Source organism: Podarcis gaigeae (assembly GCF_964106915.1).
Source record: "Podarcis gaigeae genome assembly, chromosome: 14".
NCBI classification, from domain to species: domain Eukaryota; kingdom Metazoa; phylum Chordata; class Lepidosauria; order Squamata; family Lacertidae; genus Podarcis; species Podarcis gaigeae.
The window spans coordinates 6,101,017-6,125,707 of NC_139690.1; the positions used below are offsets into that span (position 1 = coordinate 6,101,017).

General features: G+C 41.2%; 1 protein-coding gene across 1 annotated transcript in view; it reads right to left on the reverse strand.

Moving 5' to 3' along the window:
• The window catches only part of MYZAP (myocardial zonula adherens protein), a 62,658-nt gene that overhangs the window by 33,906 nt on the left and 4,061 nt on the right, over positions 1–24,691 (reverse strand). Inside the window, exons 2-10 of the mRNA XM_083712133.1 lie at positions 22,001–22,090; positions 15,387–15,545; positions 14,962–15,054; positions 13,486–13,599; positions 10,899–11,051; positions 9,951–10,076; positions 8,334–8,462; positions 4,457–4,542; positions 1,114–1,219 (exon numbers count right to left, since the gene is read on the reverse strand). Of these exons, the coding sequence (XP_083568259.1) occupies positions 1,114–1,219; positions 4,457–4,542; positions 8,334–8,462; positions 9,951–10,076; positions 10,899–11,051; positions 13,486–13,599; positions 14,962–15,054; positions 15,387–15,545; positions 22,001–22,090 (1,056 nt within the window). The remainder of the gene's footprint in view (positions 1–1,113; positions 1,220–4,456; positions 4,543–8,333; positions 8,463–9,950; positions 10,077–10,898; positions 11,052–13,485; positions 13,600–14,961; positions 15,055–15,386; positions 15,546–22,000; positions 22,091–24,691) is intronic.

Sequence of the window (24,691 nt, forward strand, 5' to 3'; positions counted from 1 at the left end):
TTTTATTTGCACTTTTGTACAACACCCTATAACATTTTGATTTAGGGTGGTTAAGCAATATTTTAAATAAATAAAAATGCATTTCCTGCTTATCATGAACCAGAGTTAGCCACAATCTCTGAATGAGATTGCTAATCACACCAGGATTATATAACAGGACAGGATGCATGAAGTAGATAAAATAAACTCTGGTTTAAATCTATTCCAAAGAATACTTGTTTGAAATAGAAAATAAATAATGACTAGTTGGACACTACTTTGTGCTGGCATTTCTTATCCAGAAACCTACCAATGCAGAGATCCCAAATTGCTGCCTGCTTAGACCCATTAGAGGTCAGTTTGGCTTTCACAAACAACCATGTCAATTCAGAGAAACTGGACACAGAGGAAACCATGATGCACAACATGAGGTACATTTTCAGTGGCAGGGAGTATGCCAACCCTTTCAAAGACAAGCACAAAGAAGACTCTACAGCAAGAAGCAAAGGGAGGTGGGAAAGCTGATTTGCTTATACTAGTATTTTTGAATATGGCAGATAACGAGCTTACAAATAGGAGAATGTAACAAACAGATATCTTTCAGTTGCTTTACAATCCTCCATAAAGCTGTGTGAGCCTTTGTAGCTGTGTGATTTGTGCTCAAACTGTACTGTGTTGGCCATTGGCTATAAACAATAAAATCTACTGACATTACCTTCATTAGCTACAAATTATGTCTGCATTTCATGTTCCAACTGGCACATTGGCCAAGAACATTAAGAAAACGTCAATATTTTTAATAATAATTAGTGATGATGATGATGATAAGAGGAGGAGGAGGAGGGGAAGAAGAAGAAGAAGAAGAAGAAGAAGAAGAAGAAGAAGAAGAAGAAGAAGAAGAAGAAGAAGTTGTTCACAGACCGTATTGTCTGATTTCTGGTATAACTGTGATTGGTCAAAGTGAAAATTTAAATTAACATTTTAAAAACATTTTAACATGATCGTTCTTGAAAAAATATTTATGATCATTACATCTATTTGATAATATGTTTCCCATCTCTGCCTTAAGAAAATCTTCATATTAGAATATTAGGTTATTCAGAGTAAAAAATAAATAAAAATGCCACAACTTACTTCCTCAACCATGTGCTTGACTTTCTTCTGTTGGCAAAGAACCATGTCATCCAGATGTTTGATTCGTTCTCGCAGACTAGCTGTAACCTCCTCTAACTGATGTGACCTAACAAAAGATGTGAATATTAAATTAGTAAATTTAAATGAGTAAGAAATAAATCTGTAGAACAGCTGCTTCCCCAACACTGTATCATATACTTTAAGAAAAAAAGGTCTGTCAATGATAAAACCAATGACACATAAATGGGAAGTACAGAATCATAGAGTTGGAAGGGTCCCAAAGGTCATCTAGTCCAATTCGCAACATATATCTACAAATTCATAATTGTCTTCAATAAGCCAACTACCACCTGCCTTAGATGATCTTTACGTTAGAGAAAGGAAGCTTTTCATCAGTTGCAAAGTAATCTATTTTAGAGTATGAATCAGAGGAGGTGGAAGATTTGAGAAGCAATTTAATTTGAAAAATTGGTGGAGATTTTAGAATTTAATTTTAGAAAATAATTTGTTAAATGTATGCCTGGTACATTTTATAGGTAAAGGTAAAGGGTAAAGGGACCCCTGACCATTAGGTCCAGTCGTGACCAACTCTGGGGTTGCGGTGCTCATCTCGCTTTATTGACCAAGGGAGCCAGCATACAGCTTCCGGGTCATGTGGCCAGCATGACTAAGCCGCTTCTGGCGAACCAGAGCAGCGCATGGAAACGCCGTTTACCTTCCCGCTGGAGCGGTACCTATTTATTTACTTGCACTTTGACATGCTTTCGAACTGCTAGGTTGGCAGAAGCAGGGACCGAGCAACGGGAGCTCACCCCGTCGTGGGGATTTGAACCGCCAACCTTCTGATCGGCAAGTTCTAGGCTCTGTGGTTTAACCCACAGCGCCACCCGCATCCCCTGGTACATTTTATACTTGGCCACAATCCCTGGAAGATTTTAAGTGGGACATATCAATAATCCTATCCGTCAGCATTTCATTTGGGGACAAAACAAACTTCACTCCATGTGAAAGTTCTAACTTATATATGTACAACAAGGCCAGCTCAGGACATTTGCTGCTTGATGCAAAACAGAAAATCCCCCCCCCCCCCACCTACATCTTTTTTGCTGCTTGAGGCAACTGGAGGCAGCCCAGGGAAGCCCTGGCATGCTGAAGGCAGCAAGGGAGAAAAAAGGAGGCTGGAGAGGAACAAGTGGTAGTGGTGGGGAGTGGCAGTGGAGGAGGAGCTGATGTACATAAGAACATCAGAAGAGCTTGTATGCAGCTGAACAGGTCAAAGGACCTGTCTAGCATTCTCTTCTCACAGTGGCCAACCAGATGCTCATTATGGGAAGCCCATATAACCTGAGTGTAACAGCAACATCATTTGTTGTCAGCCACATTTTGTTGACATGCCTTTCCTGTTCAGAGGTGTGTGTGTCCAATTTTAACAGAAATGTGACCATACAAATGAGGGAAACTGAACCCTCCCCACTTTGCCAAAGGCCTTTCAGTCAGTCATTTTTCTCTCAGCACAACTCATTTCTAGTGCTGGAGCCTGGCCCAATGATAGGGAGATGGAAGATGGGCAGGTGTGGCTAGGGAGAGCTGGACTTCCCACCCGCCCCACTTGCATACCCCTTTTAATGTTAAAATTAGACCAGTCTATCTATGAATGGGGCAGACGTGGCTGTCACCATCATGTATGCTTTGGGCCAGCGCTGCAGCTTTTCAAATCTTGTCTTGCCTGCCCTTTGAGTACATTCTGGAGTGTCTTGACAGTAGGGCTGGGCGATGTCAGCTTTTCAACATTGCAATGTATCACCAGTCAAACATTGCAATCTGGCGATACACCACAAAGTTGAAACGACAAGCTGCATTGGTCCCAACCCACAATGCATGGGGTGAAACTGCTTTGGCTCTCACCGCAGAAGCTGAGGCGCTTTCATGAGGCACCCCATGAGGTGCTGGGGACCACACAGCTTGTTTGTGCTGCTCAACTGGGGGTGGGAAGGCTCCCGCCCCCCAGCTGAGCGAGCCCCAAAGTCCCTCCTGCTTGCCTGCAAGCAAGTGTGAGGAACCTTAGGGCTTCTTTGTATAGCTCGGCTGTAGAGAAGGCTTCACCCAGCAGTATATCACGGGTGAAACCGCCACTGCTCCTGAGTTCCTCTGCTACCTGCAGCCCAATGTTGAAAGTGGCACTGGTGGCAGAAGGACTCAGCAGCGGCATTGGTTTCTCCTGCAATCTACTGCCAAGTGAAGTTGCCATCATGGTCTGCCCCTCATACCGGTCCTGGGCGATGCATCAACACATTGTCCAGGCCTGCTTGACACGAGTTATGTAAAACTGTGCTCAGTTCAAATTTCCTCACAGATTTTCTCTCCATGGCAGATTAGGTGCTCCTCATACAACAAATGCCTCTGTGCCCACCTGGAGGGGCTCCTGCATGAAAGGCCCCTTCAACATGTGGATGCACAGACAGACTGGATCCCTAGGGACTTTGGTGTGTCTGATCCAGCTCTTCTTATCTTCCCATTATAAATATTTCCTGTCAAATAATTTTCCTGACTGGAAGGCACACCTCTGCATAGTTTTCTTAATTGCCCTTCTCTTTCTCCATGTTTTCCAGGACTTGAGCTCCTAATTGTTATCGTCACCATAAAAGCTGTTGGGCAAAGAAAGTATAAATGGTTTTCAGAAAATAGCCCACAAGGTATCAAAGAAAATCTGGATTTTTAGGGAAGAAAGAATGTACATAAATTTCTCGAAGGAAATACTAATGTTACCAATGCTCTTCTGCTCAGTAATGAGCATTCTCCAAATCAGAAGATGACCTTTAGTCGGGTCCTGCAGACAAGTGACATTTTAATGCCTTGAAGAAACCTTTAAGGTCTTCCACACAATGAAGACTAAAGAAACATTTACTTCTTTTTACAACTGAGAAGCCATGCATGCATATTACCAGTAATAGCAGGTGGGGTGGAGCCACACCGCCCCCCACCATCAACATCACTACAGCTTACCTGGATGGCACTGGGGGATGGCAGTAAGGTCAGCGATGCACAGCAAGAGCACTGGATTTTCTTTACAACGTAACCTCAGCTTTGCAGCCACCCTCCCCCCCAGCCCTGTCCAGGTACACTGCAGTGATGACCCCACCAGGCCAGTCACCACTGCAAATTACTATGGAAGAATTGTGCAGGGCTCCTTCTCTATAAGGAATGCAGATAGTAGCAGTATATATGGCATACTGAGAATTTTTTTAAAAAAAAATCTAACATTATATCATTCAAAGTTAATTATCAACTACAGTTAGGGATAGTTTATGAGCACCAAGAATCCTAGAAAGAATCAAGACCTCACCTTTGTCTGCCTGACTGACTGTGAAGGTTTGATCCATTAAGTTGTATTTCATATTCTATGAGTTGCTTTTGCAGTTGATGGCGTTCCTATGTGGGAAAATACATTTTTATATATTTCTGTCTTTTAACATGTAAGAAATCAACTACAGTATACAAAACACTTTTCACTGGAATGCACACACTGCTCATAGAGATCCAAACACATAGACTTAAAAAAAACAAGGTCCATTCACTCCTGAGCCCAGTTCTTAGTGCTTGTGCTTTACCTTTAAAGCTGTAAATGGTTGGCACAGGGCAGGTGGAGCTTTCAGCAGCACAGTAGAGACAACACAGATAAGGCTTCAGTTGGTGCTAAGGGCTGGTAGAGACAACAGCTAGTAGAACTACCATAGCAAGACCCTGGGAGCTCTCCAAGATCCTGCAAGTGCTCTGGGCGCCCTAGACTCCTGTCATGGCCTTTTGACAGGACACCATCAAGCTTCCCCCAACAGCCCCAAATTTTCACAGAACAGGACACCTTTATGAATGGCTACTTTTCATCCAGCCCTTCCTAATTGATGAAAACCACCAGAAAAGGTTGTTCTAGTTTCAACACTGTTACAACCTCCTACTTGGGTGGGCCAGTCATTCATGTCCTCTTTCCCTCTGCACTAAACACTGTACCTGGATACAGGTAGTTGCTTAGCCTCAAAATTCATATTGAAGAATGAGACCTGGTCTACATATGCATCAGAATGAGGTGCTAAAAGTGGATTGTACTATTCCAGACTACAAGTGGGGGATATAATTTTTGAATAATCCCTTACATAAACGCCTCCCGGCACTGCCACCTTATCCTCACCTCAGGGTCAAATTAGAAATGGAACCAAAATAGAGCCCAGGAGGAAAAGGTATCTGTACACTTAGAGAGCGTTTGAGATCTTTGAATGAACTGATGTATTTCGTTCTGACCAGGGCAAACATATACAACAACAGAGAGCATACAGATAATAATAGATTAAAATTAAGTTTTATGAGCTGATACACGATAAATAATTCAGATACAAAACAGCTAAAATATTTTAAGTTAAACCTTAACCACTAATTTAAAGCATATTAAGATACTGGCCATTCGATTCATTCAAAGCTTATCCCCTTAATTTTATAGCAGCAGCACAGAATTTAGCCACTTTTAATGTAATCTCTGGTTCCCTGTCCTCTCTTAAGTATTTTAAGTAGCAATCATCAGTTCTGCTTGCGGTTTGCTGCATGATTGGAGTGATAAACATAGAACGTACAGTATAGCCTTGTAATAATGACAATGTAGTAGGGCATGAGTAGCAGTTTTGACTTCCTTCACACCATATAGGCATATTTGCTCTGAATATGGTTTGCGTTCAAATCTGCCCTGCAGTAATGCAGATGGAAGGACATTGAATCTGGCAAGGGTAAAAGTCTTCTTCATTCTCTCTTTGAGTTGTTATTATGTCATAATTTTCAAAAACTGCACACTGCCAATGCACATTAATGGATCAGGTATATAGGCATATGTTACCAGCATAAGGTGGGTGTTTCCCCCTCTCAGCTATGTGAACACTAATCTTCTCTTCTACGGAAGAAAATTCCTATGCTCATATTAATTGCCACTGTGGTGTTCCAATATTAATTAAATCCTTTGATGGATGAGTTCCACACACACACCCCACGTCTAATTAGAATTGTAAACTAGTTTTCCAACAGCAAAGAAGTCGTGTTTCAGAATGTGATCCTCAGCAACAACTTCAGGCTATAACCCCCCAGCTTGGAGTGAATTGTACAATACATTGATGAAAATGGATGAATTGCACTGACCACGAGGACCTTCTTCATCTTCCTCCAGCATCAGAGATGCAGCAGCTGACCACAAAGGAAAGGGGCTTTTCCATTGTGGACTCTGGACTGTGCAATTATCTCCTTAGAGAGGCGTGCCCTCCCCCATCACTGCCTGCTTTTAGGCAGGCAGTGAAAAGTGTACTTTCTAGAGAGTATTTTTAGAATTGTTGCCTCCTTGAAAGATATTAGCTTGTGGTAATTTGTTCATTTTGATATTGGCCTGGTTTGCACATAATGCTAACTCAAACCATGGTAACTCAAACCAAATGCTAACTCAAACCAAGCCCCACCGCACTATATATAAGGGTCTGGTGACTTCTGTTTCAGAGTATCTGATGAAGTGTGCATGCACAGGAAAGCTCATACCAAGAACAAACTTAGTTGGTCTCTAAGGTGCTACTGGACAATTTTTTTATATATTTCGACTGCGTCAGACCAACATGGCTACATACCTGAATCTAGAACCATGGTTTAGAATGAACAAGCAAATGTGTGGGCTCCTGGAAAGGAAATTGCAGCCTCTTTGCTCCTTCCCAGTTATGTTGTGGTGCTATGGCATGGCTTGAATGAGCATGTCCTCCAAAACTGAGCTCATGATTGAGACAGCTCTAGCCAACCAGGAGTTGTAACCAAGGCTTGCCCTATGGTTTACTAATCATGGTTTGTCTGGAAAGCTAAACCACAAGCTTGGGTTTAAGCAATACATTAAGGCAGACCACAACTTAGTGCACCACCAAAACAACTGGGGAGAAACAAAGTGGTTGCAATCCTGTCTCTGCGTGGCCACACCTTTTGTCATTCATGCTAAGGCATAGTTTGGCTTAGCAGCATGCATGAACGCTTTATCTTATCTATTATAAGTATGTACAAAAAGGTGTGTGTCTGAATCAATAAATTAAACTAAACTTTCAAAAATATGGTCACATATGGGAATGTGCAAGTCTTGTAAAGTACATAGGTTTGGCATTGGCAGGATCACTAAAATAAAATGTTTAGATGTGTGAGAAGATAGGTCTACTTCATAGATTTTCTAGCTTACATTAAATTCAAAATAAAATCTTGTTAAATCACATTGAGATATAGCCATCGTCTCAAAACTAGCATGACATTCACCCGGGGCAAAGTCCATGAAAAGAAAAGGGCAGGGCAGGAGACACAAGGAAGCAAGAGGAAATCTGCCACAACTTGTTCAACAGCAGTACTATGAATGTCACAAGAGGTATGTGGGCAGCAGGCTTGCTGCAGTCACTTGTAAAAACATATTTGATGCTTGGCTGTGATTTTCAACAAACAAACTCAATATTGAGCCAGTTGCCCTGTGGCTGCAGTAGTAAAAGGAAGGGTACCCTAACCCCTGTGATAGGCAACCTATGGCTTTGCAGAGGTTCTTGGACTCCAGCTTCTTTAATCTCTCACCATTAGCCATGCAGGCTCACTGCAGCTGATAGGAGCTCAAAGTCCAACAGCATCTGGAGTGCTACAGAACTTTCCTCCCCCTACTCTACCCCCTGCCATTGACTCGGAGGACTATGGGCCACTGGAAGGCTGTGCCTCCCCTTGCTCTCTCAAGAAAATTGCCACAGAAAGAGGAAGTCTGGTCTAGACTCAGACAAAGGCGAGGGAATGAGTAGATGTAGGAAGCCTGCTTCTTCCGCTCTCTGCCACAAGGAACTGTGTCAATTGCCCTATGACAGCCACTGGAAGAAGAAAGTTGACACTATGGCCAAAGGAGCAAAGGGCCTCAGCATTGGGGGTGGTATTAATGTGCTGCAAGTTGCTTTGGATAACATTTCATCAAATAGTGGTATATACAACTTTATTTATTTATTTATTTTTAAATTATCTGTGCACACAGAAATGGAGGATAAGTGTAAAAACAACTGTCCCTAATTGCTATTTTATATACGAATTACTTTCTGTACCACAACAACTGAGGAAACTTAAACCATCTTTGTATTTTTGTAAAATGGATGAAGCAAGCACACAGACAATTTACTGTATTGAGGAATTTTAGTGTACATACTTACATCTTCCATGCGCAAAATAAACTGATCCAGCTCGCCAATTCTTTGGTCTTTTTCTTGTAAACTCATCTCGGTAAGTCTCATCTTCTTATTTGCATCTTCAATGGCTGTAAGTAGTCTATTTGTTTCAGACTGTGAAGAAAAGGTTAAAATAGGCAGGGTCAGCAATACACTGTATAAGCAGGGTAATGTCCTAAAGCAATGATCTATCAGGAATATATCTCTGCTTCCAATTCTCTTGTCAGTCTCATCCCCACTCTGAAAATCCTCTCTCCCAGACCCCGGAGAAAGCTTGGAGCACAGGAAGCTGCTCTATCCTGACTCAGACCATTGGTTCACATAGTTCAGCACTGCCTATTCTGATAGTAGCTCTCCAGGGTTTCCAGCAAGAGTCTTGCCCAGCCCTACCTGGAGATGCCAGGGATTGAACCTGGGAGCCTTCTGCATGCAAAGCAGGAGCACCTTCACTGGTCTACAACTCTTCCCCAGAAGGGCAGTAAGCATCAGCTACCAGAGTTCATTTTGCAGTCACATAGTCCCCCATGATCCCCAGAAGATCCAACTATGTGAAAAGCTACAGCTACAACAAACACACCCACTTTGTTCCTTCTGACCCTAGAACTACAGGCATTGAAAGCTTAAGCACTTTGGAAATAACATTATTAACTTACTTTTTCTTAGCAAAGTCAAACAAATTATCTTAAAAGCAACCTATTATAACCCAATCTTGTACTTGTTTATATGGAATTAGAGATGAAGGAGAAATTAAAATCAGTTCACACATTTAAAGCAAAATCTATCAAATTTGCATGTTCCCAGACAATATGAAAACCAAAATGCAGATATCCTTCAAAATTTGCACATCCAAATTTTGTGATATAGTTCTCCAAATAACCAACATTTACAATAAGGCAGTGGAAAGTGTACATAAAAATGAATATAGAAGTGAAATATTCATTATATTAGGAGAAATTGCTTGCAAAAATATGTACATTAGTCAAACTACATACAAAAATATGTTTATTAGGAGAAATTCACACTAAAAACTGAAACAATTTCATGTGGGCTTTTTAATGGCAAACTGCTGCAAAAATGTTGGGAATTGATTTTAAGATTGGAAAAATGAGAAACTGAGAGAACCAATATTAACAAATCCTTCCATCCCTATTTGGACACAAGTTCTGCTGAGTTAAATGGAATTAAATTCCAAGTAAATGTGCACAAGAATAAAGGCATTTCAATTTTCTTCCTCTGAAATATTTAGGTTTATTTTTTTTCCTTTTTATTGATTTTACAACATATCCTCACACCACAGTGTACGCTGGAAGAGGACTTGGCTTCCTGCTACTACACTAGTTGGTAAACTAGTCTGTACATATCACGTACATGTTCAGTTGAGATCAAAACAAAACAAAAACTATAAAACAAAGCATGTGTCCATCACTCAGCCTTGCAGCAACCCATCAAAACCATTTCCTCTTTACAAGTGGATGGACTAGGCACAGCTACTCAGTAAGAGGCCTGCTGAAACTCACAACCTGGGGTTTCCATGTTCTGTTTAGTGTAAGACTCTCCCACCACCACAATAATATACAACACAGGAAAAAGCTTCCCACGTACTATTAGAGTTTCTTTCTCAAGTTTATGTTTTTGTTCTTCTTCTCGTAGCTTCTCTTCATATTGACTGTATAGTTTTCTGGTCATCTCTCTCATTACTTCTGCATTTGCTTCCTGTGAACATTCTACCTATTAAAAAAATGAGGACATTTCTCACCGCCAAATGAAACATGTAAGACAGAAAGCGAAAGGAATATATTGGCAGAAGAAAATCAGATGCCATAAAGCAGGAGCTCAAGAAGTTGTCCTAAGACATATTATGCCTGAAGCTGAAAATCCAAACCCCCTCCACCCCCCAGCCTTTCAACTGAGGTTGGTTGGCCATCCATCATGGATGCTTTACTTGAAATCCTGCACTGCAGGAGATTGGACTAGATGACCCTCAGGGTCCCTTCCAAATCTATGATTCTATGATCCAACCTGGGACACAATCCTGAAAGCACCAGAGAGTTGTCTGGCACAGGCCTCTTTCAAATTAAAGGGACCTATGCAGGAACACAGCTCCTGGTCACTTCAATGGGACTGGCACCATATATATATATTACATTTTACTTTATATTACATTTTACCTTACTTTTCAGCAGAAAAAAGGCTCCCAGACCAGCTTACAAATACCAAGACTATATATACTAGGCTTTCACTCTCCGCTTTCTCAGCCTACAGAGCTGTTTCCCATCATAATAGAAAACAGGGTTGCAACTAAAATTCATGAACACTAGCAACAAAAACAAGGGGCAGGAGAATAGGCAAGTTTTGAGGTAAACACATCCTGAATTCTGTGTCAATAAATGAGTAATGATATAACATTCCACAGATACTGCCTTTCCAACCAGTCACTGTTTTGAAAAGATTATCACGTTCCTCATGCTGTGAGGCACTGCAATTTCCTTTTCCAGGCGTCATCAGCAGTAGGATCCTCCACCACCCATGCATTGTATTGCCTCAGCTTACCTTGAGTTTGAGCAGCTCGTTTTCAACTCTGGCAGTTTCCAGCTGTTTCTGCTTTTCCTTCAGTTTTTCCATAGACTGTTCATGTGTTTGTTTCAGATTTTTTATTTGGTCTCGTATAACTGTATTCTCCAAAGTAACATCAACTAAAGTTTTCTGTGAACATATTTTTAAAAATACAAAATTAATTCAGTTGCTTGAAAAACTTGGGGAAACTGTTTTTTTCTCCCAGCATTCCCTCCCCACCCCCCGTTACTCCTTTGAGAGGGATGCAAGGACCAGACATATTGAACAAACTTTAAGATCAGACTTACCAAGTTTGTGCTGTACAAGAGACCCACAAATACAACAGATTATTTGTAGGACCCAGTTCTGTGTAAGATTTCTGAGAGCATGGGTGGAGAACCTTCAGCCTCTCCATTTGGCCAGCAAAACCATTTTGGCCAAGCCATACCCCTCTGACCTAGGCTTGATGTCATATATGACGTCAGGTTTGAAGGAAGTGAAGCCCTGGCTCAGCCTAAAGGTGTTTGCAAGCACCACACACCAGCAGGGCTGGGCGATATCTGGTTTTCAACCTCATAAGATATCGCCAGCTAAACATCATGATGTAGTGATATATCATGATGTCTAGAAAGAAGGAAGAATGAGGAGATAAGGCAGGGAAGGGAAAAGCAAGCAGCCAGCGTTAATTCCTGGATGTGAACTTCAAAGCGGTTTGAACTAACTCAGTAGGCAGCCCTTCGTAGGCAGCCACACAGGTGATCAGTGACACTGTTCACAGGTTCTGCCAGTTCATGGCAAGGTTAGACAGGCAGAGTGTAACTGTCAGGGTGCTGCAAGGCGCCATACATGCCGAGTAGCCACAGGGCACTGCTGGCCTCCTGGGGCACCAGCCTCCCTGAAACCGAGGCCATTCGCGGCACAGCCTCTCCCCAAAGCTGGTCCGGACCTGCTGCCAGCTCTGGCTCATATTGATGGTTGCCTGCTGCCGGACAAGCGGCAGCTACTGGGAGTCACCCTCCAGAGCATGGCTTGTGCTGTGCAAGGAGCCAGAGGCGGCTCCATTCTGCCTTAGTGCTAAGGTGCAGCAATCACAGCAATCACAGCCGCCAGCATGTACCAAGCACACAGCTTCAGAAGCAAGGAAGAGAAGCCACTGCTGCTTTCCATGTGCTCTTGCCGCTGCGGGCAGGCAGGTGGGTGAGTGAGTGAGCTCACGCAAGAGGTGGGCGCAGGCACAGCTGCCGCCCCCAGACCCACTCAAGCATTTTTGGAGGGACCTTCAGCAAAACACTGGTGACGCCCAGGAGCGAAAGGCATGGTGCTGGCATTCACGATTTTTTGCTGGGTTAGAAATTCCAAAATTGTTACCACAATAAAGAGTTCAAACTGGTTTTGTGCGATGTATTCATAAATCGCCTAGCCCTACCCACCAGTTTGGAACACTCCTTACAAAGCACTCCTCAAGACTTGCAGAGTGCTTTGATAGGGGCTTTGAATGCTGTGCATTTGCCCACATGGTTTGGTTTCAAGCCCTCTCAACAAAAAGGGTTCCCTGATGTCATTTTGATATCAGGAGATTGAAAGGTATGTGGTCCCATCCACTTGTCAAACTTTGCCCACAGAAAGTGGGGGAATCCAATAAACTTTCTCCACCCCTGCCCTAGGATTACTAGTGAATAGGGAATGGTGATGAGGAGAGGAGAAGAGAATCTTCTGGTGCAAATCCATCCAAAAATAAACCAAGAAGCATTATAGATTACTGTGAAATAACAGACTACCAAGCATGAAATGCTGGCTTTAAGACCAAAACACAACACAATACATTACAACACAATACTTTAATACAGTGGGCTCACCACTTACACGAGGGTTAAGCTCCCAGGGTCAACATGCAAAGGCAATATTGTACAAAGTCAGGAACCCCTTAAACTGCCTCCCTGGGAGGCAGAGGACTGCTTACTGGGCTCTGGAAAAGCTTCCAGAGCACTCTGGGACACTCCCAAAGTCCTCAAACAGCCCAGGCTCAGAGGTCCGAGGGAGGTTCCCAAAGCCCTCGCGCCTCCTTACCAAAGCATGATAAATGAGGTGGAAAGCTGCTCACCAGGCTCTAGGAAGGAGGCACATGGGCTTTGACAGCTTCCCAGGACCCTCCTGCAACCTTCCCAGATCCCTGTAAGCAAGGAAAAGCCATTGGGTGTGCAAGTGGGTGGAGAAATAAATAAATGGATAGCAGCAAACATCGAGTTTCCCCTGCTCTTCATTTATTTATTTATCCCCCACCCTCACACCCACACATAAGGTTGCAGTAGCATAAGTAAAGCAAACTTAAGTTGTGGGCCCACTGCATTTTATATTAATTTATCTTGCAGAAAATGACGTAAGCACTTAACTCTAAAATGTAAGTTATGTGCTTTAATTCACAATGCTTTTCTACCACTGGATATTTAAAAGAAGAGAGTCCTAGCTCTAAATGTTTAACTAATTGTCATTTTGGCCTACCGATGCTTTATACAACTGACGTAAGAGCAGTGATGTTTGCCAACATAATCATGTATCTATGGTGACCATACTATCAGCAATTTACCTGCAACTCAATTGAGGCTGAGGTCAACGAGTTATTCATTTCACTGAAGCTATTCAGAGCTGCAGAGTGCACTTCTATGTGATTGTCCAATGATTCTTGTTGAGCACTTGATACCTGAAGAAATATAAGCAAGATTTTCCCCTTAACTTAAGATAGCAGGAACTGCAAGCTTACCAGTTGTTTTGTATTAAGGTTACCTGTTTATACAATGTGTTTTACAGGCATCTATGGAAATACATGTGCTCCATCATTACTTGTCACAGTTCACACTTTTGCAAGGGGAAGTAAAGTTGTGTTCTACGCTTGGCAATGAAATATGTCCTGGCTGCCGTTAAGAGTCCACTAAAGCTGTCCCAATGCACCTTCCTCAAAAGAAGTGGCATGAATCATCTTTGACTTTGTGGTTCCTGCAGAGTAGTACCCCATATTGTATGGCAAAAGACACTTGAAACTTGAAAGCTTCAGAAATGATGTGTAATAATTCATTAGTGTGTGGCTGTCCTAGAGGTCACATTCAAACAATATTTGCACTTAATACTGCTCTCTGTATTGCAGCCCTAATATCTATTTTTATAATATTCCTGTAAAAATGCCCCACAATTTACAGATGTTAAAATATTGATCACAAGGTGCATTAAGCACCTGACCCAGAATATCTTCAGGGCAAAATACAAAATGGCACTATACTGACATTGCAGCCAGATATATACTAGCATAGATGTATAGAGAGAGACTAGATAAGGAATCCAGGTGGCCTGTGCTTAATGCTTTGAAGGGAAAAAACGACAAATCCAAGACAAGAGTGAATGTAGAGATCTGCTTCACTGAAACAGAAGGGAGGATATTGCATACAGCAGCAAAATCTGAGAGAGGGATACAGCACACTGACCAGCATGCGTAATTTTGATCACAAAAACACACTACCAGAAAACCCCACAGTAATACAAACAATGCCAAGTAAGATGAAAGATCTGGACTTGCCAACATCCAATGAGAGCCATGTCTAGATGAAATGTGCATGGACTGGAGGCACTCCTCCATAAATATGTGAATTATTCAACAAAAAGCTTATTAACCAGTGGCAGCTAGGCCAGCAGGGTGTACTTTGGAGACATATGCAGGACAGGAAACCAGAGAAACACAGACAGATTTTAAAGGGTGGATTAACCAGGGAGGACAAAGAAAATGGAAGCGTGAAAGCACCCTATAGCCTGTATTTCCACGCTAAGCTAAAAAGAGTGAAGGAACAGTAGCTACATTAGGCAGAGACACACTGGTTGTGGAAGTAGTCCTTGCTTCTGACTTATTCATGTTTTATAAATGTAACCATCTTTGAGCATCAGACCAATGCTGTATCCAATGTTGATGGGAATAAAATATTCTTATTCATTCCACCTAAACAGTATCAACGTACTGAGAATTCAGTAATTATTAAGCTTATCACTTTTGCCATCTTTAAAGTACATGAGTACTTACTGCCAGTTCATTTGTAAGCTCTTGGATTTTGCGTTTCATTTCATCATATTCGCCATACATTTTCTTTCTTACTTTTTCCAATGTTAATCTCACCTAAGAAAATAAAATATATAAATCAAAATATTGAATCTTGCTTCCAGTTCTGTGTAGATTATCATTTCCACAGCCCAAACATATTGATCTATTTATAATGATAGCCAGTGCTTTTTTTCTGGGGGGAAGCAGGGGTGATGCATACCCCTAAACATTTTGTGAATCTAAGTTTGGTCTCATTGAGGGGCAGTATTTCAATATGAGTAGGAAAATGAGAGTACCCCTAAACATTTTTTTAGAAAAAAGCACTAGTGATAACCAACTAAATCCAATATAACAAATCCTATTTTTATTTTTAATGAACAGCATCCTGTACAGAAAATTCAACTCACATCTCTTATATATTTCATTTCTTCTTTCAGCTGTTGAGTTGACCATCCATAAACCACCATTTCTTTGTTATGATTATCATCAGATCTACGCACCACACCATACACCACACCGTGCGATAAGTTCCCTGCAGACAATCCATTGGGAACCTGGTAGAGTTGCTATATAAAAATAAACAAACTTGTGTTACAGTCACTCTGAATTTCAAAATATTTTAACAAATCTGGAGCAGCTAACAATTCCCAAATACTGGATGCTTTCCTTCACCATTGTGAACTCAATTAAGAATAGTTATGTGTATATTTTCAAGTAAGTGCTTTTAGAATTCTATTTTTAGGGTTCCAAAAATCCCATGGAAAATAGAGATGGCGACTACAAAGGTCAATTAAGCTTGGTACTGATCATCTATCTAAATAACCAGTAACTTCTTGCAGCCCTTGCGCTAAATGGTTCACATCCACAGAGGCATTTTAAAACCAATTTACCGTAAGTATATAACCTAAAGTATCAAATAATTACATAAAGTCACGTTATAATACATGTGTATGACCAGACTGCCTCAGAATTCTGACTCATCAATAAAAATACATTGTTTTGTTTTGAAAGGAGGGGGAGCAAGCATATGCAATTTGAAATGGGTGTGTCGCCACACTGAAAAACAGTTTTTCATTTCCTGGGTTAAATATTTCCTTTGTTGCTTTGGTATCAACCACTCCCCTACCCTCATTATTCATATTGAAACATTCAAGAATTATTTCTGTGAAATACCAAAGAGCAAAGTAGTTTGAACTGGGAACAACTGTTTTAGAAGTATGTACTTTTCCAAGGACTTGAAGACTGCACACAGAACAAGTTCTGGCAGAATTCTAAGTATCGCATTCTCCCCACATGCACAAAATGGGGGGGGGGATGCTCTATATTAGTACAGTGGTACGTTGGTTTAAAGGGACACGGATGGCGCTGTGGGCTAAACCACAGAGCCTAGCTCTTGCCAATCAGAAGGTGGGCAGTTCGAATCCCCGCAACGGGGTGAGCTCCTGCCAACCTCGCAGTTTGAAAGCACGTCAAAGTGCAAGTAGATAAATAGGTACTACTCCGGCGGGAAGGTAAACAGTGTTTCCGTGCGGTGCTCTGGTTCACCAGAAGCGGCTTAGTCATGCTGGCCACATGACCCGGAAGCTGTACGCCGGCTCCCTCAGCCAAAAATGCGACATGAGCGCCGCAACCCCAGAGTCAGCCACGACTGGACCTAATGGTCAGGGGTCCCTTTACCTTTACCTTAATCCGTTCTTAAACCAAAGCATTCTTAAACCAAGGCGTGCTTTCCCATAGCAGCGGGGGACTCAATTTACAAATGGAACACACTCAACAGGAAGCAAAACATGTTCTTATTCCAAGGCAAAGTTCACAAACCAAAATACCTACTTCCGGGTTTCCAGCGTTCTTAATCCAAGTTGTTCATAAAGTAAGCTGTTCTTAAACCAAGGTACCACTGTACTGTCATGAAGAGTGTTCTGAGGTACAGTCGTACCTCGGAAGTCGAACAGAATCCGTTCCGGAAGTTCATTCGACTTCCAAAACGTTTGGAAACCAAAGCGCGGCTTCTGATTGGCTGCAGGAAGCTCCTTCCACACTGCAGTTTTAATTTGAAATCTTAGGTGCAGTACTGCCCTCAGAGCTCAGAAACTGCTCACGCTAATGAAATTCCCTGTTGCAAAATGCAACTAGAACAATGGGAGTTTTGAATGCTGACAGGGAGTAACAAACAGGGGGAAATCTGTCAGGAAATAACTTCCAAGGATGTGTGTGCTAAATCAAACACATATTTCTTGCACAGCACACCTTAGAAATCATACTTTTCCATGTCGAAACCCTAGGTTTTGCACAAGTCCAGTAGACTGCCATTTATCCTGCTTAAAGCTGCAATCCTTATACGCAATAACCTTGGAGTAAGTCATTGAACTCAAAGGTAGTACCCCTTTGGGGGGTACCCATTGCTTGCACAATGACATTTGGTTATGCAAAGGAAACTTCAGTTCCCCCCCTCTCCCCATGGCCCCTATATCTGTTCTGGGGGTTATTCCAACCCTCCGGAGGGGATCTGGAGAGGTGGGGGGAACATGAAGAGGAGAGGAAGGGGAAGTGCCATTGTGCAAGAAAATCAATGTGCTACCAGATCTATCTACTTGGATTCTGCCCAAAGAGACTTACTATTGAGTAGACATGTATAAGATTGTACTACAGGTCTCTTCTCTTTCCAAAGAAGTTGGTGAAAACTGAGGATATTCAGCCTAGCACAATGGCTACCTCACTACAATCCTGACTTCAGATCATTTCTAAGTTGAATAGCACTGGCCTTAGCACGAAGATCCCATGGGAACTCTGCTGTTTACTTCCCTCCATTGTGAAATGTGCCTGTTTATTCCTATTCTGCCCTTCCTGTTCTTGCAACATCTGCCATTTCTTCTCTTCTCTCCCCTCCCCACATTTTGTTTACCATCTAGACTGATTAAGAGTTCTGGAAACCTTGAAACTTGAAAACTTTTCTGTAACGTTTTGATTGATTTAATAAAGGTATTGCCCAAATGTGGATTTGTGAGTTTTTCCTATGGACCAACGTTGATCCCTTCCTCTTTTGTATATTTTAAACTAGTTACAGAAGACTTTCACTACTGCCCTGACTGATGAATGTTTGACAGTCACCTGGTTCACACGTAATGCTAACCCATGGTTTGTTAAGCCAAAATGTGGTTAGTTTTAACATTAACAAAATGTGGTTTGTTTCCGAATCCAACAGCATTCCTTAACCATGGCTTGTTTGTCCACCTCCTCCCAGACACTCACCAACTTACAAAAGCGTGAGACATCAGTAGCTGGAAAACCAGGCAGATGGCCTTCTTGGTAGTGGCACCCTCCCTTCAGATGTCAAGGAGATAAAGAATTAAACAAGTTTTAGAAGACATCTGAAGGTAGCCTTGTTTCAGGAGGTTTTTAACACTTGATGTTTTATGTTTTTAGATATGCTCTAAACCACCCAGAATGGCTGGGGAAACCCAAGCCAGATGGATGGGGTGTTGTTGTTGTTGTTGTTGTTGTTACAAACCAATCTGCCTATGAAATGACTTATAGGTTATTGAATAAACCATGGCTAAAAGAAACCATGGTTTATATGCAAATACAGCCAGTAGTCCATAAGGGCCATTGTGAAAGCTTTCCAACCAATGCCCATTAGCTTACATCTACATTTTAAAAATCATGCTGGCCCTGAGCCAAAGAAGCAGGAAAGGAAGATCCACATCCAAAGTTAACATTTTTCTTTTTCACTCTTATAGACACAATGCCACATCACAAACAGAGTTTTCAGATACCTACAAATATAAAGGCAGCTGAGCTGCAGCTTGGAAAAATAAGCAAAAGCCTTGTTCTATGCTTACAATCACTGACATACAAAAAACTAATCAATGGAAGAGGGTTAGCTTTCAAGCCACAAGCTTTGAAAAATACTGTTCAAAATGAGGCATATAAGCTTTAGAACATTTGTGAACATGTACTTGGCAATAACTGAAACAGGTTTTAGAGGAAGCTTCCCAGCCTTGCCTTATTAAAAAACTATATTCTTCAAGAGCAGATATTAAGCAGAGCAAAGGTATATCTTTTTATGCGCTAGTAACTGCCAATGCACTTTCCTTAGCAATGTCACACTAAGCATACATAAAACAATGGTATTTTTCTCTGCCCTTTTTGCTACCTCTCTACTGCTTTTCTCCCAGAAACAGAAATTAGTGTCCTGTCCCGTCCCCAACCCATGAAATGGAACAAAACCGTCCCCCTTTCCTTCCTTAGCACTCTGCTACTCAAAGCATTCTTATTCATTTTATATTTAGACCACCCTTTATTAAAAATCACAGATTTTCTTCCAGCTTAGCAGCATCCCCAGAAATGAGTTATTAATTAACAAGATTTTCAATTCATTTTTTTAAGAACCATGCTCTACAAAGTGCCTCACAACACATATAAAATATAAAGACACATTCAAATATTGGGGAGAAGACCAGTGAGATGCAACTGAGCACAAAAAGGTAGGCCAAGGGGCAAGTTTCACCCAGGTTAAAGATCCAGCTCAGCGCATGTGCATGAACAAACACACACACCACACACACTTGCATACACACAGATACAGGCTCGGAGCCTCAATGACGCCGTTATGGAGGCTTCACCTGGGGCAAAAAATATGGCTAGCCTCCCCTCCCCCAGCTATGGCTCTGCCTCCCACACATTCCATTTCATGTTAAAAGCAAACGACACATAAACCCTTCATATGTTCACAGGCCAGACTAGTGGATAACAATGTTAATGCCTCATCACATTTAGCTTGGCCTATGTGGCTTTTTAGTAACTTCTTGCCCATGGCAAATAAGAATTGGTGACAAGCATAAAGAAAGCTGGTTCTTTTTTGTCCTGGCTGTTGTTGTGACACATTTACATGGACAGACAAGCTAGTCATTGTTTTATCTGAGCTAGTAGTTTCTGCGAACTTATTTGCAAGGCTGTCTTCCATCACAGACAACTCTGGCATCTCACAAAACACATTTAGTCATGAAGACAATGAGGCATGTAATGGTTAAATAAAATGTGCTGATCAGCCTACAACAGTTGTTTGGCAGGGTCATCCAGTTAGTGCCACTGAACCACCAGCCTGACACTGTGCCTCAAAAGAATGAAGCCCAGCCCCATTTCAAAACCTACCTTGGCATTTATAGAGCACAGCTATTTCCATACGGCCTCGTAAAATTGTGGGTGTGATGATAATAGAGCTATTACTAAGCTTTCGATGTTGCTTCACCTCTTTGTGAGCCTCACTTTGCAACGAAGGCCATGGGAGCAGGGAGAGAAGTGTGTCACCTGTGCCTTGCACATTCAGCACCATACCCATTTCTGCATATAAAAGTTCTTATACACAAGTTCACACACTGGATCTATGAGTGTAGGATTAACTCTTTCCTTCATGCACCCCCGTTTCAATTACACCCCTCCAGCTACTATTTTTTTCATTGCAGGGAAATGCATACAGGTGCATATGGACACCTGCATGTTTCTTCCCATGGGGCAAAGGACAGATGGAGAGGATTTAAACCAGGAAAGCACCACAAGGAATAAAAGTAGGGGTAGGAACCAAAAGCCTCCCCCAGATCCAATCGGAGCTCCCACAGGAAATCCTAATTACCAAGATCCTAATTACATATTTTCTGAGTTGCAATTAGTTGTGCCCAAAAAGTCAGAAGATGCTGACTGAAAATTTATGTTACAGTACTAACACTGGTCAGGGCCCTAACTGAAAACTCTGAGGATTTACAGCTGTCAACTGGCCAACAGCATCACCAGCAGAAGGTGTAGCACAGCACTTATCTGACAACACAGCACTGCAGCCACATCTGAAGAGGAATTGTGGAATTCACAGCTTTTAATTAATGTTTAGAGACAACACAGATAGGGGAGGGAATTTTAAAATTGCTGACTGAGCTGGGGGCACAGATTGGCTTTTCTGAGCAGTTAAGTAGATGGCTTTTATCAGAATATTGTTTATTATGATGATTTTATATTTTGCTGTAGAATGTTTGGGATTGTTATATTTAATTTTGGATCATTGTATTTATGTATTACTATTTATAAGTGTAAATAATAATACTTCATGCTCATGTAACATACAGTGGTACCTCTGGTTACGTACTTAATTCATTCTGGAGGTCCATTCCTAACCTGAAACTGTTCTTAACCTGAAGCACCACTTTAGCTAATGGGGCCTCCCACTGCCGCTGTGCCGCCGGAGCACGATTTCTGTTCTCATCCTGAAGCAAAGTTCTTAACCCGAGGTACTATTTCTGGGTTAGCGGAGTCTGTAACCTGAAGCGTATGTAACCTGAAGCGTATGTAACCTGAAGCGTATGTAACCCGAGGTACCACTGTATTAACATTCTGTAATATTTACAACAGTCCTATACTATAGAATTATTGTCCCCACATTACTAATCAGGGACTGGTGCGGAGAGAACAATAGCTCCCTAAGGTCACTAGTAGATTCATGATTTAACCACATTTGAACTAGCGGTGACTCAAATCCCACTATTAAGACAGCCATAACACTTCTGAATCCTAGGTCTTAAAACCAACTACCCTCGCTCCCTTGCTCTTTCATATGCCTAGAATTGCTCCCATTACACATTACCTCTTACTTACTTCACATTCCTCCTTAAAACCCACTATTTCCGTTGGCATAACCACCTAGTTCCCATGTCCTGCTGCAGCTCTGCTTGCTTTTCCTTCAGAATAAAGTTGGCCAGCTTATGCATGCTTTTTAAAAAGAGTGAACAATGTAATATGGATATGCACTTTGGTCTTAGTTCTGCCCAAAAAGGAACAGGGGGGGCACGCCTTCCAATAAAACAATTGGTAATTTTGTAAACCACCAAAATGTACTCCATTTGCAAAATCTGTGATGTGTAGTGCAGATTTCTAGAACTTTTTTTCAGTGCATGCCAACAGACTCATCTGAATTTTTTTTAGGTGGATTAATATTTACAGGGGTGAAGCAAACATCAGCAAAATTTCGTTAACTTACCTTTTTTGTCCTTTCAGTCTTGTTTTTAATTTCCTGAGAAAGCGAGTTTTCTTCAGGGGGCAGGGTCAAGCGTAGCCGACACACGTTTGCCTAGAAGAAAGACAAAGCTCTTCTTTCATTATATTAAAAACATTACTGTCTTTGTGAAAAGAATGAAAAGTAACTTTCTAAGCGATAGCTTGTTTACTTCAGGGAACAAGAAAAACAGACGTTTTATAACAGAAATTATTAAATACTGTTGAAAGACAAGGGAGGGTCAAAAGCAGGGCTATCTACAAGCAACAGTTTTCTCCATAAGTCAAACTCATTCCATGGCAAATGGAATTATTACTATAACAATATTCTCATGGAAAACAGGTATTTGCAAATTTTTTAAAAAATTGAATAAATTTTATTAGCTTTTATAAAGAGCGATACAAAGATAATTATCAAATACCTTTTTCTCCAAACTAAAAAGTTAATCTAAGTAAAATAAAAACATAGATCCAGAGGAAAAGAAGAGGAAAAGATGGAAAGAAAAGGAAAAAAGAAGAGAGAAAGAGAGATAGAAGGATTAAAACAGAGAAAGAGAAAAATAAAGTTAAGAAACTAACAAACTCCCCATTCTTCTTCTGTCAGCTATATATAAACATTATTCAACTCATCCACTCCAATATAACACCCAGCACAACTACTTTCTATAAACTTCAGCCTTTAAATCCAAATGTCATTATTTCTTTTTCACGCAAAAAGTCTATGAGAGGCTTCCAGTCTTTAGTAAATGTTAACAATGACTTTTTTCTGATTAAACATGTCAATTTCACCATCTCAGCTAAGTCTAATAATTTTAATAACCATTCCTCCATTGTTGGTAATGATGAGTCTTTCATCTTTTATAAATAGAGACTGAACTAGGTGGGGGAAAGTTAATTACAGTATACCAGAGAAAATACATTAAAAATCACACAGCAGTCTTACTCCTCTGAAAAACTTAGTTTCTCACTGCTTTCACTTTGGTGAGCAAACATTTTGAAATGGTTTTCAGTATATTTTTTCAAGACACAATAAAAGGAACTGAGAACACATATTGTGATACTGTAACACATGGATAGGCAAACTAAGGCCCAGGTGCGAGATCCGGCCCAATCGCCTTCTAAATCCAGCTCGCGGATTGTCCAGGAATCAGCGTGTTTTTACATGAGTAGACTGTGTGCTTTTATTTAAAATGTATCTCTGGGTTGTTTGTGGGGCCTGCCTGGTGTTTTTACATGAGTAGAATGTGTGCTTTTATTTAAAATGCATCTCTGGGTTATTTGTGGGTCATAGGAATTCGTTCATATATTTTTTTCAAAATATAGTCTGTCCCCCCGCCCCAAGGTCTGAGGGACAGTGGACCGGCCCCCTGCTGAAAAAGTTTGCTGACCCCTGCTGTAATATTTACATATTACATATTTACATAAAATAACACGTTAAGATAGGGGTGAAGGAACTTTTTCACACTGACAGCTAAATTCCCTTCTAGACAGCCTCCAAGGGGCAACATGCCAGTGGTGGGTGAGACCAGAAGCAAAAGCGGGAAGAGCAATGAATGGAAATTTTACCACTGTACTGTAAGTAGTTTTCACATACATTCACAAAGCTCACTCTGTCCTCCATCCAAATAAGCAAGAGGCATTTTGAGAGTTCAAGGACATATTCCAGGCAAAGACATTAAAGGGCAGTGCAAAGTAGGGCCATTGAGTGGTGTGGACTGGAGAGAGGGGCTGTGACTAAAGAGATAATGTAGAGGAGAAAGAATTGCAAGTGCCAGATTGGAAGGCCTGAAGGGCCACATTTGGCTTCTAGGTCTGAGTTTTCTTGCCCCAATATTAAGGCTTATTGGGATCAAATTTTGCTTGACATTACGTTACTGCATGAGACGTGTTAACATTCCACTATTTTTATTAATATTGAACCTATGAGTGTTGCTTTGCTACATGAATAGAGATAGCAAGTGTTCCAAAACATAATAATGGCTTTGTAATAGCAAGTGTTATCAAGCTGATCTCAGTTTTCTGTCCCCTACAGCATACAAAGAATGTGCATCCTGGAATGATAACAGCCTACACTATCAAATTAGTGGAAAAGCTATTTAGAGGAGGATGACTGTTTTAACAGCCCTTTCATTAGTTCTACCAGTGTTTTAACACAGCATTAAAGAGTCAAGATCTTAATCTGGTTTATGAAACATTTCAGAAATAATTTACATAGTTTTAGTTAATGTTTCAAAGTGATAATTGCCAGTATCCAAGATAGCAGCAACATCATCCTTGTTACCTCATTCCTTTCGGGCCTTTTCATTCATTAAGCAGCAGCAAACCTGGGTTTATTTCTGGAAGCACACTTCACATAGATCTACAACCAAGCCTAGATTCCTGAGTGTGCAAACACATGATACACTTTTATGCCAACACAAGTTTTATCCCTCTAGTTCCTGCTTGTTTCCACTTCAAACTTATTAGGTACACACTTAAAAAAACCCATAATGTATGAATAACAACATTCTTGGTGAAGGACCCAAGCTCTTAGTAGCTAAATCTAATGCCTCTATGCTGACCATTCTCTGTTAATGTCAATCTTACAACCAACTTCTCTTCAGACTCAGGAAAATACTGTACGTATTTTGGACCACACTAAAAATAATAAACTGATGCTTCAACAAAACAAATGTGT